The sequence below is a fragment of the Oryzias melastigma genome, linkage group LG4 (genome assembly GCF_002922805.2).
Source record: "Oryzias melastigma strain HK-1 linkage group LG4, ASM292280v2, whole genome shotgun sequence".
NCBI classification, from domain to species: Eukaryota; Metazoa; Chordata; class Actinopteri; order Beloniformes; family Adrianichthyidae; genus Oryzias; species Oryzias melastigma.
This window is the reverse complement of record NC_050515.1, coordinates 21,152,020-21,169,838: the sequence shown is the minus strand read 5'-3', so window position 1 is coordinate 21,169,838 and position 17,819 is coordinate 21,152,020. Positions and strand designations below refer to the sequence as shown.

General features: G+C 45.3%; 1 protein-coding gene across 1 annotated transcript in view; it reads right to left on the bottom strand.

Annotated features, from left to right (window-relative positions):
- Window positions 1–17,112, bottom strand: part of LOC112150460 (PH domain leucine-rich repeat-containing protein phosphatase 1) — a 20,659-nt gene extending 3,547 nt beyond the window's left edge. Inside the window, exons 1-16 of the mRNA XM_024278810.2 lie at window positions 15,089–17,112; window positions 10,926–11,122; window positions 9,357–9,482; window positions 8,033–8,181; window positions 4,699–4,845; window positions 4,320–4,547; window positions 4,001–4,203; window positions 3,863–3,923; window positions 3,531–3,626; window positions 2,115–2,270; window positions 1,836–2,036; window positions 1,589–1,751; window positions 1,250–1,380; window positions 1,039–1,155; window positions 599–793; window positions 282–522 (exon numbers count right to left, since the gene is read on the bottom strand). Coding sequence (XP_024134578.1) covers window positions 282–522; window positions 599–793; window positions 1,039–1,155; window positions 1,250–1,380; window positions 1,589–1,751; window positions 1,836–2,036; window positions 2,115–2,270; window positions 3,531–3,626; window positions 3,863–3,923; window positions 4,001–4,203; window positions 4,320–4,547; window positions 4,699–4,845; window positions 8,033–8,181; window positions 9,357–9,482; window positions 10,926–11,122; window positions 15,089–16,601 — 3,924 coding nt within the window. The 5' untranslated portion in view covers window positions 16,602–17,112. The remainder of the gene's footprint in view (window positions 1–281; window positions 523–598; window positions 794–1,038; window positions 1,156–1,249; window positions 1,381–1,588; window positions 1,752–1,835; window positions 2,037–2,114; window positions 2,271–3,530; window positions 3,627–3,862; window positions 3,924–4,000; window positions 4,204–4,319; window positions 4,548–4,698; window positions 4,846–8,032; window positions 8,182–9,356; window positions 9,483–10,925; window positions 11,123–15,088) is intronic.
- Window positions 17,113–17,819: the final 707 nt, after the last annotated feature.

Here is a 17,819-nt window from a genome sequence, read left to right as displayed (position 1 = left end):
ATACTTGGTGAGAACCCATCGAGAATCGATCGCAGGACTAAATATCGCGATATATCGCAATATCGATATTTTGGCACACCCCTACTGCAGGAGGATGAACTTCAGAGGCAGACATAACAGAGGTGATGTAAACACTCCTATTGATTAGTGAACGTTCTATCGTGGTGTTAATGCACCGCAGACAGACCAGTGGAAAACAGCCTTTACGGTCAGCGGTTGTTGTAACCGCTTCCCGTTTCCAGGTTTTACCAGGCAGACAGCCTCCCAGTCCTCCGTGTTACCTCTGTGATGATGGCGTTGTGCTGCCTGACCCTGTGGTACTCCTCCTCCTCTCTGACGGTGTGGACGTCGGAGAGCTCCACGGCTTTGCCATCTCGACACAGCACGGCCCTGCACCTGCCCACGTTGGCCGCCTTCAGGGTGAAGCAGCCGCCGCCGTGCTCGCCGGGAGCCGTGGGGTCGTGTCTGATGTGGCATAAAGCCGCCGCCCCGCCCATCCTCTGGCCCGCGGTCCCCAGCTTCCTGCGTGGGGGCGATAGCAGACGTGCTGCAGCGACGGGAACGTCTGAATCTGAACTGAAGAGGAGCTGCAGTTTACCTTTGCATAGTGAGGAAAGTGTTGCTCATGTAGTCCTCCTGCCTCTGGCCTCTGTGAAGCTCCTCTGCTAACACATCTCCCATAGTGCACTGCAGCAGGTGAGGCACCTCGGCGTTGCGGTCGCCGTCAAAGACCCCGTAAAGAGCTTCGCGGATGCCACAGAAGCTGTCCTGAGCTAAAGCGGCAACGCACAGCCTGAATGGAGAAACGGGGACAGGCGTGAGGATGCATGCTCTGCAGACGCAGATGTATGCTCTGCAGACGCAGATGTATGCTCTGCAGACGCAGATGTATGCTCTGCAGACGCAGATGTATGCTCTACAGACGCAGATGTATGCTCTGCAGACGCAGATGTATGCTCTGCAGACACCATCCAGCAGATCAACACATCTGACCCTACACACTGATCCAGGATTAACTACCCGAAGAAGCAAACTCACTTGTTTCTGACTCCAGAGGCTTCGGTGTAGCCGTGGCTCCAGACCGCGGGGGCGCCGTGCCTCTCGCTCGCACACTGAGCTGAAGGAGACGGGTCCACCCTGAAACAGCGGATATTGCTGCAGAAAAGGAAAAAACAAAAAGACGGCGGATCAGGCGAGCGGCCGGGGTGTTGGAGAGTTTCCCAGAGGTGTTTGTGTTGGCTCTCCGTACTTCAGGAGCTCCAGGCTCTTGTGGTCCAGGTTGAGTCGAGGATTTCCTGTGAGGTCGAGCTCCAGCAGCTTGGGAGGAAGCGTCTCGGGCAGCGTCACGTCGGTCAGCTCGTTGCAGCTCAGATCCACACACTGATAACGACACAGAAACTCACAGTGATGCTTCGCTTTCAGGCTTATTTTTACTCCTTTTAGCTACTATTTAATCCAAAAGATATTTTAGAATTATGAACAGGTATGTCGTCTGCTCCTGATTTAATTTGAAAACCATAATTTTAAGCTGAATTTTCTCAATATATGTCCTCCATCATCAGGTTTAGGGCGTGGACATGTGACAGACCTTGATCTCGGGCAGCTGCAGGACCTCGGGGAAGGTGTTGATGCAGTTGGAGTGGGCCGACAGCGTGTGCAGCCGCTGGCAGCTGAGGATGGTGGTGGGCACGGACCTCAGCCTGTTGCCGCTCAAGTCCAGCTCCTCCAGCTGCTCCAGTCGGGCCAGTTTGCTGTGGGTGGAAGAGTCATGCATGTTGTCGTCAGCGACCAGAAAGCTGCGGTTTTGTAAATAAAGCCGTCGGTCTGAAGGTCACCTGGCAGTGAAGGTCTGCAGCTGGTTGTAGGCCAGGTGGAGCACCTTGAGGAGGGCGTGTCCGGACAGCAGGGGGATACATTTGTCCGTCAGGCTGTTGTTGGTCACGTAGAGCTCCTCCAGGCGGCTGAGGGCGTCCTCGGACGTGCCGGCCGCCGGCATGTCGTCCAGCTTGTTGGCCGACACGTTCAGGTAGCGTAAGCTGTGGGGATGTGAAGTTTCAAACTATAAGGAACGTTTGGAGGATAAATAAACACAAAAAAGAGGAGGAGGAGATCACCTCTGTGCTTTGATGAAGAGGTTGTGAGGGAGCTCCGTCAGCCGGTTGTGCTGCAGGTCCAGAACTTCCAGTTGAGAAGATTCCAGCCTCTCCGGCAGCTGGCTCACGTGGTTCCAGCCCGCCAGCAGCTTCCTGAGGCTCCCGCTGGACAGCAACCTGCAACGCCACAGCGACACAGCCCAGTCAGCGAGTGCAGCACTAACCCACCCCAGAAGAGGGTCAACAAGTTTCCTGAAGTCCCTCTGAACTCCAGACGGAGCCGAAGGGAGCTGAGAAAGCTTCATGCTGAGCCGGTTACATCTGTGCTTCATGTAATCATGTTTCTCCACAGGTGAGCAGAGATAGAAGTAAAGAAACAGACAAAACAGATTCAATTCAACTTCCTGTGGATCTGCAAACATTTCTCTAGTCCTTAAAGTCTAGATTCATTATAAAGATAATAACTCTCAAATAAAAGCTATGATGCTCCAAAGTTGGTTTTCAATTAACTTTGAATAAAAAAAAACACGGGAATGACATCATCAATAGGTGATGATTTTGAAATCATTTAATCGGAAAATCATCCTGTTTGGGTTGATTTAAAATATATATATATAATTGATCAAAATATTTTCCTTTAAATTAATTTCTTGTCTTTTTTCAGGTAAATAAACTTATTTTAGTGAGCTTTCGAACAAGAATACACATTTTATAAACCAAATTTCCATCTATTTACTAGTTTTCTTTCCATAAAACTGACCAATTTGGTTTTAAATTAATATTTAAAAGATAAATTATTAAATATTTTGACAATGTTATCTATCTCATGTGGGCTCGATTCATGGTGGTCTCGCAGATTTGATTTTTCTGTGCACTCTTACATACTTTGTTTTTGTTTTTTTTGCAGTGCATTGTGTTCTGCATCCTGATTGGCTGCACACCAATGCCAATCAATCTCTGCTCAGTTTAAATAAATCTAAATAATTCTTCAATTGTGAGCAGATCTTTGTTTTCATTCTTCAATTCTAGACTTATTTTTCTGTAAAGGTTTGAACTGAGAGTTTAATCAAGAGAAAATAGTGTGTTAATGTCTGAGAAAGGTTTATGTTTACAGCCTTAAAACATCTCAAATTTCATCTATCCCGGGTTATTTGTAGAACGTAACTCCCAAGACAAACGAGGGAACGCCGTCTACTCTTCAGATATTCATCTATTGACTCCTAAAGGATTGTTAAAAACTGGCCACTTAGAAATGACTAATTAAGTGTTGCATGCAGCTCAACACTTTCTTCTTTTTTTTGGTAGTTCTTATCATACATGTGTTTCATATTCTGTCATTGTATCCCTAAACCAGAAGTTGGAATTTTACTGAACACCTTCAGCTCTGAATTCCCAGAATGAGTCCCGGGTAAACCGGAGTGTTTTGGTGCAGCTCACCAAACAGGAAGCTCGCTGATGCAGTTGTAGTTGATGTCCAACACTTCCAGTCTGCTGGTTTCACAAACCCAGTCTGGAACACTTCTCAGTTTGTTCCTGTAAGACCAACAAAACAACAACTAAGTTTTGAACATGTTCTTGTGGAAATTTTCAGAGGGGAATTTCCAATGAGCTGCTGCCACTCTGCAGAAACTATGTCCTCGAAAACAATTTGATTTTGTCTAAAAACACGACAATTATAATTAAAAGGATCAGTGGGAATTCTTTTACAATCGATGAAGAGATGATCAGAGTCTTTAAATGCAGCAGAGGCTCATTCTCAGCTCTGGTACCTGCACAGATCCAGAAAGGTGAGGTTTTCCGGGGCGGGCTGGACCTCCAGCTGCCTCAGTTCTGAAGGAACAAAAGCAACAGGCTGTGAGCATTGCACGTTCCATTGACTCCGCCCCACGTTTGAAACATTCAGGTACCGTTGTGTGCGGCGTGCAGGCTCTTGAGAGCGTGGCCGCTGACTCTGAGGACGGACAGAGAGTTTCTGTCGCAGCGGAGCAGCTCCAGGCGGGTCAGACACGTCACGTCCAGCTCCTGCAGACCCGTGTCCCTCAGGTCCAGCTGCGTGACGTGAAGCAGCTGCTCCGAGTCGGCCGCAGTCACCTCCTGAAGCCGGTTCAGTCTGAGCAGACAGGAGGTCACAGAGAGATCAGGCACAAACATGCTTTCGCTTCAGTGTTTGGACAGCTGAGAGGCGGACACAGATTCATTAAACAGAGAGTTTAGGCTGAGGGTCACCTGAGATCTATGTAGTGAGCAGGCAGCCACTGCAGGCCGGCCACATCCAGCACAGAGAGCTGGTTCCCTGCCAGGCAGAGCCTTTCCAAGCCTCGCAGCTTCTCCAGGACGGGGGGGACGCAGCTGAAGCTGTTGAACGACAAGCCGAGGTAGGTCAGGCCCTCCAGCGAGCTGAGCTCTGTGGGCAGCGAGCTCAGAAGGTTTCCGTCCAGGAGGAGGGTCTGCAGGCTGGAGAAGAAAAACCACATGAAAGGATGTTTTGTGAAGCTTCTAAAGGGAAAACAACAAAGCACAAAAAAGTCCTTTTTCTATGATTCTACTCTCAAACAACTTCAAATAGTCCTTTTGTCGCCGTCTTTGTGATCAACATCCCACTCACTTGTGCATGCTTCCCACTTCTGCTGGCAAACAGGAGAGCCGGTTCCCAGAGAGGTTCAACTCGCTGAGAGAGGTGATGTCACACAGGGAGAGAGGGAACTCGGACAGAGCGTTGTTGGACAGACTGAGGCTTCTCAATTTACAAAACCTGAAGGGGAAAAAAACAAACCACAGAAAGGCTCCAGGTGAGAAACGTTCAAAGCCCCCTTACAATGAGGAAACCATTCCATCTTCTTGACCGCTGTGTCCCTTTCGGGGTCGCGGGGGTGCCGGAGCCTATCCCGGCTACTGAAGGGCGAAGGCGGGGTACACCCTGGACAGGTCGCCAGTCTGTCACAGGGCCTCAATCACACACACATTCACTCTCACAATCACACCTAGGGGGAATTCAGAGTCGCCAATTAACCTATGAGGCATGTTTTTGGACGGTGGGAGGAAGCCGGAGTCCCCGGTGAAAACCCACGCATGCACGGGGAGAACATGCAAACTCCACACAGAAAGGTCCCAGCCGGGATTCGAACCGGGGCCTTCTCGCTGTGAGGCAAGAGCGCTAACCACTTGCGCCACCGTGCAGCCCGGAAACCATTCCTTCATTGAAAATAAGCAAAGACTTGTCGCACATCTGACAAAAACATGGGGATTATCTCCAAAATGTTTGCACAGATTATCTGTAGATTGATTCAGGACTGAATCCTGTGGTATTTTCCAAAAGGGCAACAAGCAAACATGGGGGTGGTAGTATGATAATCTGGACTGTTTTGTTAGTTAGAAAAAAACTACATATCTGGTGAATCTTGCTCCAGGTTTTTTCTTTCACAGCTCTATTCTGATGTATGACAGACTTGATGTCACAGAATTCCGGCTGGGCAAAAACTGCAATTATTAATTTCTCCTCCATAGTCAATTTTCAAACACTTCAGGGAATTAAACGGGACGTCAGTCATTTGTCACTACCCAATCAGAGTCCCTGATTGGTCAGAATTCACCCCGGTTTAACACTCAGTGGCTGCTCGTTTGTATGTAGAGCTTGAAAACTGACTTCAGTATTGATGTGTGAATGTGAGTTTACATAGACTTTTCACTGGAAGTGGCTGCTTGAATGTGGTTCAAGAGTTCACTTAAAAAAAGGAGGAACTTCAGTCCTTCCGACATGAGAAAGACTCATCGTTATCGTGATTGGGGTTAGACTCTGACACAGACCATATGCGTCTACGGCATGTGAACGCTCCTCTGAACGGATCCGGTTCAGAGCCGGGTCAGGGGTGGAACAGCCAGACCCACGTCCTTCCCAGGAAAGTTACCACCAGGAAAGCACGGAGCTGCCAGGGAAGCTGGTGTTTACACAGAAAACAATGGCTGCGTGTTTGTGTACGATTCCAGTGCGTAAATGTCAGGCTTCAGAGAACCTCCTCGAGAAGTCAGAATTAGGAGGAAGAGCGTCTGAAGCTTTCAGAGAACAGAACAGACGGAGCTGCTCCTCCAGAGAGTTGAAGATATTCAACTAGAGGTGAGTAAGCAGAGATCTCCACGGTTTGCCCCTCGGCTCTACAGCTGTCAACACAAACGACAACAACAGTGTGTGTTGATCTGTCTCTACAAAGCTAAACAATCTGCAGCTGACAGAACACAGAGTAACCCAACTGTAGCAAAACATTGTAAAAATCTGTTTTTATTAAAGTGCTCTTTTCCAACAAGAGATCAAAGGTGGGACAGAAGGATCTGTTCGTGTCTGGCAGCAGCAGAACACGCTGCTTCCCCAGATTCTGACCTCTCTTCTCCTTTTTTGTTTTAAAACAAAGTGAAACTAAACTAAACCACTCCTCCAAAGCACCAGCTAACCTCATAAGACATTTGTTAAAACATTCAAATAAAGGAAAGCCCAAAGGCCCACCTGACCCTGAGGTCAGCTGAAGTCAAATCTCTCATCACCACTGCAGCTCTCCTTGAATTATTCAGACCGCTTGAGCCCCCCCCAGAACGCACACAAACACTGTAACCGGATCGCGGCCGGCTCGACTCTTCAGCACACGCTCAAGCCCGGCAGGAACCTCCAGGAAAACGTCGTTTGGTTTGCAGTCTGATTTATGGAGAACTTTTCATGAAGTCAGGAGTTTTAGCAGCATCTGGATCTGAACTGTGTTTGATCAGCTAATTATCTTCTATGCTAAACAAAAGCATTAAAAAAGAGGAACAGTTTCGCGACTATTCATCAACTGATGAAGTTTATCTATTTAAATGTTTGAACTCTGTTAACCTTTTCCCTGGCTAAAGGTTGCTGACGGCGGGGAAAGAAAATTAGCTGCTGAGGATGTTTTATTCAGAAACACAAACAAAAATATTCTTGTTCCTGCGACACACAAACACTTTACGATATGAGCGTATGTAAAACAAGCTTTTCATTTGGAACACACTTAACTGAATTTACATAGAGTCATTTCAGCCACGTTCAACAGGTTGCTTTGGCATCATTTGGCCACCAGGGATCCCCACTTTGTTAGGCTTGAGCTTCAAAGCTTTAATGCTTCAAACTACAAGTGTGTACAGGCAAGAGCCAAGCTATACGATACGTATCACGATACCCGGCTTAGGATCCGATATGTATCACGATATATGCCAAGATTGTACCAGAACAATTTTTCTATATTTTTTTAAAGAGTATGACTTAAGAAAAAAACCCTACTTGATTATTAATACATTGTAATAAAGGGATGATGGGATATCAGTGGAGGTTTACTTCCGCACCAACAGTCCCACCCACAACCTAGGAGTGATTTTCTGATAAACTCCTGCAAATCTGGAGAAACTACATCTTATAAAACGATGTACTTTTTTGGGCAAAAACCTTTATAATTATAATAAAAAATCTCAGAATTATTTTATAGAAGTTCAAAATATAGTGGGAGTGGAACTCTAAAACTACATTTAAGTTTGGTGTGGTTATTAGTAATGGTTTCACAACTAAACAGTGTTAGATTAAGAATGGAAATCAAATCATGTGTTGTGATTTTAAGCAGATTCAGCAGTTTTGCTGTAATATTCAGCCTTACTTTAGACAATTAGGATTCTTCTTCTTCATTTCTCAAAAGAAAAAAAACAGTATTTCCCTAATTTATAAATGTTCATTTAAAGAAATATTTAATTTTAATTTGCTGTCAAGGATTACAAAACATTTTTATTCTGAATTTTTACTAGACATCCTCAACTTTTAATGGGAAAAGTGTTTTGGTTCTTTTCATTGGACGGGTCAAAAAGTATACATTACCCAAGTAATCGATTCCATTGACCAAAAATAACCCAAAAAACACACAAGAAGCTCTCAGTGTGTGCATTCTCACCTGGTGAGTGCTGGGACTCCCCTATGGGGGGACATGAAGTTGTTTTTAAGGTTGAGGTGGGTGAGGTCGTGGCTGTAGAACAGCTGGGGGGGGAGCTCCTCCAGACTGCAGCAGGACAGGTCGACGGAGTTCACCCTCTGAGAGGCGATCTGACACAAGGAGACAACGCAGAGAAAGTGTTATCACATGCAGCGGAGAGTGTTGTCAGCACACACTAACGTCTCAGGAGGGAGGCCGCTGTCATCATAATAAATCGATTTTTTATTTTTTTGGGAGGGTGGGGCGTTTCTGTTTGTTCTGCTAAACTCCCAAACCGCCCTTCACTAGAGAAAAAAAAGAAACGGCGAGTATTTTTGATGAGGATCAGATGAGTGATCTGCAGGTGATCTTCTGAAGAACACAAAGAGCTTTTCTTAAAGGGATGAAGAGCTGACCAGCATCATCTGACTGAGAAATCCCATTAAGGCTCAGCAGCTGTTTGTCTGAGAGCACATCAGTGAGGAAGACTAGTTTGAAGAGCTGAAGCAGCTGTAGCATTAGTATTCTGTTAAAATAGAACGATAAAAAGGATTTTTTACAATTAAGGGATTTAGATCATGAAGATGAAATAAAGATCAGGTACAAGGACAGCTTTTTTTCTGCAGGGATTGAGATCATTTTACTTTTTTCAAACATGCTGATACAATCAAACACAATGGAAGTGGTGGCTTGAATGTGCTTGAAACGTAGCATTACTCCTACTCTCCAAAACAGCTTTGATCTGTAAGCTAACCTTCAAGCACTTTAAAGACTATCAAATAAAACTCACTGCTTTTGCTACTAGTGTAGCCCTTTGAGACCCCTTTAGCTTTGAAGGGGCCTTTTGATAACTTAACTCAACTGAATTGACTTCAGAGGATGCAAACTCACAAAAAAACTGATAATTGTTGGATAATTTAAACAATTTAAGTGACGAATGTGCAAAAACTCTGGAAAAAAAAAAACTCTGAGCTGCCATGCATCATTATAAAAGATCCAGTTACAAAAAGTGAAGGAGAAAATGTACAATAATAATGACATAGCAAATTAAAGAACACAGTCAGTTAATAAGAAGCCAAAGTTGACATTTATGTTGTCCGCGTTTGATTTCAAAATAAAGAGGAATTTGTTGAGAAAAATAAAAAGATTCACAAATGAAAAAACTGAAACTATTCTGTGCAAAGATGCATGTGTGATAAAAGAATGTGGCGTGTACAGGAATCTGACTGAAACAATGGAAACAATGTCAAGATGGCAGATGGTTAAGATGCTCTTGAGGGAGAAGCCCCGCCCCCTTGGAATGTACCTTTGAGGCCATCCTGTGCCAGCGCAGGTGCTCTGTGTACGAGTCGTAGCTGACGTAGTAGGTCTGGCTCTGAGGACCGGCGGAGCTGAAAGCCAGACAGTGGCTGTGCCGCTTCACCTCCTCCACCTGCAGCAAACAACACCCGTCAGTTCCCATTTGCAGTGTTTGAGCCTGTCCTGGCGGTTAACTGCTTTAACCCTTGTGTTCTTTTATGGGGTCAAGATGACCCCACCCTTATACTGATGTGTGATTGCTCCCATGACAAATGTGGACAGGATTTTATGTCTGCCACAGACACCAGTGAAGATAAAAAAATCCTTGGAAAAGAAAAAGTTCAGCGCGCTGTCTTGTGGGGTCCAGATGACCCCACCTTTAATGTAAACATGGCTAGGATAGCACAAGGGTTAAATGCTGTTATTGGATCCAGCAGAGGACTGTCACATTTACTCGGTTTTAGAATCATCCAAAAAAAATGAAATCTTCTTAATCAAATGAAAGCATTTTGACTACAAGCTAGATTTAAAGATGACAGATTTTAGTATAATGCTTACATATATAGTACATGTATACAAGTACATGAGTAATCAGGTAAATTTCTATTCAAAAACATATTTAAATATGTAATTTCATCTGACTAATAGCTCTTTTCTAAAGAATTACAATGCTTCCTCGTTTTTGGAGGGAGATAACCTAAAAAAAAAAAAAAAAAAGATGGAATTCATTATTTTTTTACAATAACTAACAGGTCTGGATCAACAAAATCGATTAATCGATCTGAATTGATCTAAGCTTAATAGATCAATAATCGATCCATAAAAGTAGAGATCGATGTAACACACAAACACTAAAGTCAGCTAGCTTGATGCTAACGTATAATAGGATTTCCCATGCTAACGATCGGTCAACGTAAACGTTGCTGACTAAATTAACATCTTTAGAAGATCTAAACTCTTTTAAGGAAATATTTGTTAAAGTAACCATTTGTGGTCTAAAGCATCATTTGTTACTCATACTTTATCTTCCTCTGGAGTAAGGTGTAATGCTATAGCATTAAAACACAACAAAGAATGTTAATACAAACACAGATTACTGCACAATCATCTTCTCCAAACAGAAGACCTCAAATTCCATTTTGCTCTGCAGGAAGGTATAATGAAAACACTCGGATAGAGCAGAAAGTTTGGCTTTGAAATGAAAGCAGTTTCTCTGCTGCTGGTTTGTCAGAGGTTTGAACACAAACTGCTTCTCCTTACATTAACGTGGAGGTCTGCAGAGTGTCAGCAACGCCACGCTTTTGTTTGTGGTTGAAGCAGCTTATCACTGGTGGAGGCCTCCTGCAGCACGCCTCCTCTTTTAGCGTAGTTCTTGCTAATCCTCTCAGTGGGGGATTTGTGTGTTTTTTGGGGGTGAAAATGTTTTTTACAGGCAGTAAGCTGAGCTTTTTTTAATTCTACATGACCAGGGACCTCCAAAGAGGTTCATTTGACGGTAAATCTTTCAGTCGGACGACGAACTTTGAAGCAGACGGACAGACCCCCAGGTGTGCACATGGAGGGAGGCAGAAATTACCTTTCCCCCGATGAGGGGGAGGATGTGCATCTTGCCGGTGTGGGCGTGCTTGACAGACGAAACGATGAGGCAGGTTCCGCTCAGCGTGACCTGCCGCTTTGACCAGCGGTTCACCGGCAGCGCCAGCTTCCCCTTCCTGACGTTGAAGACTCCTGAGAGCTGCACGCGCTCAGAACCGCCGACGCTGCGAGGCTTCCCTGCAAGATGAGAGGAAAGAGACGGCGGTGTTTAGTGAAATAAGAAATCCTTCATGTTTTCATTAATTCACTTTCACCATGTGTTTGTACCAGTAGAGTTTTGTGAATGGACTCCTCTAGTTCCTCTTAGAAAGCTAGAGTTACATAAGTGGCTGCGGGCTGCTACAGAGAGCACTCAAGCATAATTTGTTTGACATAGAAATGAACTGTAGTTGAGCCCCCCCCCCACATCAATGTGCTGAAAGCCCTCTGAAGTCGCCGCTGTGCTGAAGCTGTCAGCTATAACATGCAGCTGGGAGCGACAAGTGAAGGGACTGAGGCGGAGGTGAGATTAGCCGGTTACATAACGTCTTACAACAGCAGCACCTCCAACCTGCTGCCTCCTCCTGTGACTTTCCCTGATTTAACCCATTGACTGGATAAGAAAAGTGGACTGAGTGACCCCCCTCCCTCCCACGAGATTCCATCGTTCCTATTCAAGCTGTGCTCATGCGGAACGCTTTAGAGCAAAGTTTCAATGTTCTGGTCAGGTGGAACTTTTTCCACTCTTTCTCTTTGGCTGCTGGTTCAGTTTGTTTGCTGAGCAATGCTGACAATGTTCAGTTTCATTTGCTTCTCTTTGCTTTTTACACCTGGCAGACTAAACCAGCTGGAAATGTCACGCAGAACCAACAACTGTTTATTTAGAGACGTTCTCTAGAACCAATACTAACCAGGAAGGAAGAATCACAAGGCTTAAAGAAACAACTAAGACTAAGTGCTCTTTCTTTACCCATGAACACTCCATGATCATTGAAAATACATTTTTCATCACGTTTTGTTTTCAAACTGCTGATGGTTTCTTTTCATTTAAATACATGGTGCATCAACCTGCTAAAGGTTTAGGTGAGTTACTGTATAAATTAAAACCAGCAAGGAGGCAACAATAACAACAATTCTATTGTGGACTCAACAGACCAGTGTGAATCCAGAATGACTGGTAAGACTCTAAAACAATGCAGAAATCTAAGACATCTGCTATTTAGAAGTTGCTTTGTTTACTTGTTGTTCCTTTCTTCAGGTTTGCAATTGCCTGTTCAGAATAGTTCAGCCTGCACAGCAGTGAGCTCAGTGCTGCTGCCCAGAAGAGTTTCAATAAAGATTGTAAGATATGACTGACACATGTAAACTATTGTTTCCTGTTGCATAAGTCAGAAGCAGCTTTTTAAAGACATGTTTTGCCACTGTTACTTCATGCTAGTGGGCTGTACAGTGACAGAGTGATTAGCAATCAACTCCAGCTTCCTCTTACAGTCTAAAAACACTCTTCATGGGTTAATTGAAGATTCTAAATTCTCCCTAGGTGTCCATGTGTGAGTGGGTGTGGTTTTACAACAGATTGGCAACATTTAAGGGTGTACCCCCACCCTGCTTTCCCCCAGCAGCGGCTGAGACATGCAAACCATTTACACCAACAGGGATTCAATGGGTCCTGGAGATAGATTTGACAGTCAGATAGATACTTCAAGCTGGCATTTGCCTCATAAACATGTGATGTTTGCATGTGATGTTTGTCACTTCTTTAAAGACTCACTCTGATGAAAATTGTGTTTATAACACCATTTGTGGCCATTTTCTTATGTTTGGAGGACATGTATACAAAGAAATTTTAAACTTAAAATTGCATTTCTGAGTATTTCTTTCTTCAAATAGTTGTGAATAGATTGTAGTTGTGATGTAGAAAACACACTGGCTGGCCACTAGCTACCTACTCCACCCTATTAGGATGCATCCACTTGTGGACGATTAAATGCACGTATGTCTTTGTTTTCCTCTTCTGAGCTAGAATCTGGCTCCAAAAACTGTACGGCTGGATAGCTCCGATATTACTCACCATTTTTGTTGCACCAGTAATGTTAGGCTGTTGTTAGTGTGAGGGGCTGTAAGCTAGCGGGAGAGCGTTTCAACAGATGGGTGACGGGAAGTACAAACAGTTCCACCCACAACTTAGAGGTGAATTTCTTATGAATTCCTGCCGCTCTGCAGAAACTAGGTCGACACAGGTTTTTAGATTTTTGCTAAAAATTGCTAAACCATAATGAAGACCACCAGGAAGAATTTTACAATAAATCAAAAAGATGATCAAAGTGGGTCTTTAAAGTCGCTTCAAAAAGCAAAACAAGAATTCTTTACATCCTTTAATCCAACAATTGGAACACAGCTTAAAATTTAATTGAGAAAAAGTAGCTGAACTTGGAATCGACTTTTGTTTTTATTCTCCTTTGATCAGCTGAGAACTTCATCAGTTAAATAATTATAGTTTAAAAGTAGCATAAATGTGAATTTCTGAATGGAATTTTTCCTTTTTTTATCCTTAACAAATGACAAACACAACAGCTGGTCTTGTTTGAACCGACACAATGAGGCGAGCATCCACCCTTCCCTGGGTGTGATGTGCTAATGTATACATGCCCTTTCCCTCCGTCTGTTTCCCTGAATGAGGAACATCCTGTCACTGATAAAGCCAAAAATAAACAAATATTTAAAAAAAGGAATAAAGAAACACACCCTCGAGTCGTTTCCTTCTGCAAACTCATGCAACCCTAAATTAGAAACGCCGTCTATGAAGCAGCCAAAGTACTAAGACTGAAGAGTTTGCAGAGTGCGAGTATCTCTGAAGTATCGCTGCTGTTCAACCTTGCCGAGTAAAGCGGCGACCTCTGCTGCAGCTGCAGCCCGCTCAGACGCAAAACACTGAGGAGGTGAAATCCGAGTTCCTCTGAGGTTGCTTTTGTCTTTCAGTCAGCACACTGAGAGTCTCCGTGATGGAGAGAAAATGTGCACGTGGCAGTGTGCAATCTGCTGGGTCAAACTTTTTTTTTTTGGGACACACAAACACCGTCAGACTATTCGGTGTGCACGCTGAGGGCAGAAACGTCTGCTGATCCAGTGAGGGGCGTTTTTGCAAAGCAGAAATGAAATGAATTCCTCATTAGAGGCTGTGATGAATGACACTCCCTCACATCGCCGCCGAATTCATGGCTTCACGATGACCTGCGGTGAATCCAGGTCACGCTTTGTTCTTCTACTACATTTAAAAGGAAGGGGTTCAAGTCCCACCCCTATCATCCTTTGATTTACTATAAATATGGGCAATTTTTTATCAAAAATCAATAAACCTGTCATTTTCTAGGACATAGTTTCTGCAGAGCGACAGGATACATTAGTCTCAGAGTTGCTGGCATTTCCCATCATTCTTTTTGTTTATGCTCTCTGCTGCTAGCTTACAACCCCCTTACACCCCAACCTAGTATTAGTGGTGCAACAAAAATGGCGAGCCACACAGTTTGCCAGATAGATGAGGAAAACAAAGACGTATATGGATCTATTTGTCTACAAGTGGATAGAGCGAGGCAGGAAGCTTTTGGCCTGCTGATTGTTTTCCTCTGATTCACAACAATTTGGATAAAGAAATACTCAGAAATGCAATTTTAAGCCATATTTTCTTCATACGTGTCCACCGTCAGGAGAAAAATGACACAGCACATGTTAAAAACACATTTTTCATTGGAGTGGGTTTTTAAGAAGAGGAACAAAAACAAGGTCAAAAAACAAAATCCAGTTGTGCTAATCCTAGACCGGATCACTCGTGTTTTTCCATCCGCTCACCCCCCTCTGCATCAAAACAGGGTCATCAATAACAAAAACAAAAACAGAAGGATTTTGGTCACCTGTGCCGTCTCGCTTGGGCTGCTCGCCGAGCGGCTGGAGTGGGTTTACAGGCACAACACTGCCTTTTGTGTGAGCGGGACAATCGAATACACTCGTTTAACAGTCCCAGTGACCAAACACAATGGCGGCACTCACGGTACACTGAGAATGGGTGAACAATGACGGAGTCAAGAGCGGCTGAAGAGGCCTCCAGCGGCTCGGCCAGAACTGGACAGACCCCGTTCGGGTTTCGGCGAGGACGTCACAAGAACTCACCGAAGTAGAAGCGGATGAGGCAGCCGATTTCGGCGTGCATCCCCTCCTCCTGCGCCCTCCATCCATCTTCGAACCCAAGGTTGGACAGGTAGTCGCTCAGGATCTGCAGAGGACGCTCGTCGTCCGCCAGCCGCCGCACGGCGCCCCCGTGCAGCTGAATGAAGAGGGCCGGAGTCAGGGTGGAGCTGATGGGCTCGGGCCACGGTCTGTCCCGTCCAGGGATGTCCAGGTTTCTGCTGGTCAGGGGGCGAGTCTGGGAGCTGCTGGGGCACGGAGGGGCCCGTTTGACCATCTTGGGGCTGTCAGTTGTGTCACTTACATCATCGTCCTGTCTGGTGGCTCGGTTAGGGGCAGCAGAGGGGCCAGAGGAAGAAGGGGCTGTTGGCGGGGAACAGGTGAGGTCGACTTCATCCGAGGAACTCTCAAACGGGTCAGGTCCTTCTGTGGCGCTGTCGCAGTTCGCACTCAGAACTGAGGAGTCGGTACCCAAACCCAGACCGTCGCTGAGCGAATCTCGGCGCTCTGTGCTTCTTGGCCCGCTTGGGCTGAAGTCCTCACAGGTGCTGCTCTCCATATCAGAGCCGGAATACGCCCCGTAGCGGTCTGCCACGCTCACATCCACACCGATGTCACTCAGACAGATCTCAGAATTGGAGTTGCTTGCACTTTTCCCCTCATCCATCATGTTAGAGGTCACATGACCGTTCTCCTCTGATCTGGGGGTCCTGACATCCGTGTTAGGAATTTGACTCTTGCTGCCATCAGTTTGTCCATCTTTGCACGGGTCATTTGGATCAACTGCAGCTGCAGGTTTGAGTCTCAGTACAGCCCCGGCTTTGCTGCCATCGAGCTTACTGGCGATGTCCCTGGCAGTGGTGTCCACGGTGCACAGCACCGGCCGTGGGTGCGAGGGCATCAGCCAGTCGTGGACGTGAATGCAGCCGCGCCGGAGGTCCGATCTCACCCACGATTTATCCGCGGCCTGGAGCTGCTTGGACTGCTTCTGCCGCAGGAAGGTCTTCCTATCTAAACTGAGGGTGCTGAGGGGCGAGGCTGACGGGGCCGGGCCGGCCGCCTCAGCGGAGGACGCCCCGGGAGAGCTGGTTGTCGGCGGAGCCCCGAGGGACAGATTCCTCTTGTGTCTGTGGCGCCTCCTGCCCAGCAGAGAGTTGACAGATGCGGTGCTGTTCGCGGACGATAACGTATAAACATTACCGGACTTCACGGCGGGAATGCTCATGTTCTTCGCCGCGCCACCGATGGCCACCTGGTTCTGGTAGATCCCGTTCCTTATCGCAATCTGCAGAAGGGAGGTGGCTCCCAGCCCCTTCCCGAAGAGTTTGGCTTCCGCGCCTCCGCCCTCATCCTCGCCGATGGAGGGTCTCTTCCCAGCGAGCTGCGGGGATAATCCGCTCGGCTTTGCGGAGTTACTGTCACTGCTGGGGTCGGGCGTCCCCTGCGGTGCTGGCGAAGCCGAGGACGCTCCAGAACCGCTCTCATTCGTACTTTCCATCCTGTTGAGTAGCAACAGCCGGTCTGGTAGCAGCAACAGCCCGCAGGTGAACGCTAGCCCGCGTTAGCTTCGAGCAGCTAGCTCGGTCTAGGTCGTTTCTCGAAGTAAACGAGTGTTAGCCTAGCATGCTAAGGCGCTGCGCATTTCCCCAACGGAGTTATCCCGCTACATCATCCCATTTTACCGGGCACCCGTTAGCTCTCTCCCCGGAGCCAACCTGCTGGTCGAGAAGCGAGAGGAGGCTCGTCTAGCTGGTCGCCATTGAAGTGAGAAGCAGCGACTATTTTTACAGTAGAGCCCCGAAGAGGGTGGCGGTCAGCGGCACACTGTGGACAGGGCGGGGCCTCATTGGATATGAATTATGACACGTTTGCGGTTACACAAAGCTCGGAATTTTCTAACGTCATCCACTGACATGATAAAAATCCCCGAGAATTCCTCAATGCTTTTGTTGCAGAGCAAATTAAGATTGATAACAAGCGCTCTGTATCATACTCACCAATTGCATTTCATGTTTATTTGATATATATATATATATATATTAAAAATCAATAAATAACAATAACATTCTGCAGATTTTCCAAACAGTTTATAGGATGGTGTCCCTTTGTTGAAAAAAAAATCCACTGGATATGACTAAAATCTAAAAAAAAAAGCAATTGACAAATTGTGGATAAAATTTGAACAATTATTTAAAAGTCCACGAAGGCAACACAAGCAGCAGTGACAAAGCGAGTTTGTCACGCGCAGATATCAATATAAACAATGACAATGCATTTTTTTAAAGACTTTACATACCCAATCAAAAAAGACATGAATTAAATTTTTTTTTAATTATTATTATTAGTTTTTTTGGTGGTTAATTGACCGAGTGTTTTAAAATGATGAGCCTTACACATCCTCTAGCGTCACCTGGTGGAAAACAGTCATAGTACAATTTAAATGTCAAATAAATTATTCGTATTATTAATATTATTATTATTATTATCCATGGACAACTAAAGAAAAATCATTTTTGACTTTTAAAATGATGTTTACAGTATTTGTTATTATTATTATAGGTAGATGCTGTTAAAATTACAGAAAAAATGTAGTAAAAATAAAATATATTAATAAATAAAATGAATAAAAATTAGTGGCCAGATTTGACCCCATGGGATATATTGTCATCTTTTTAAGTGATGTATTTTTAACGTCTCAAGTCATTTAACTTTTTTT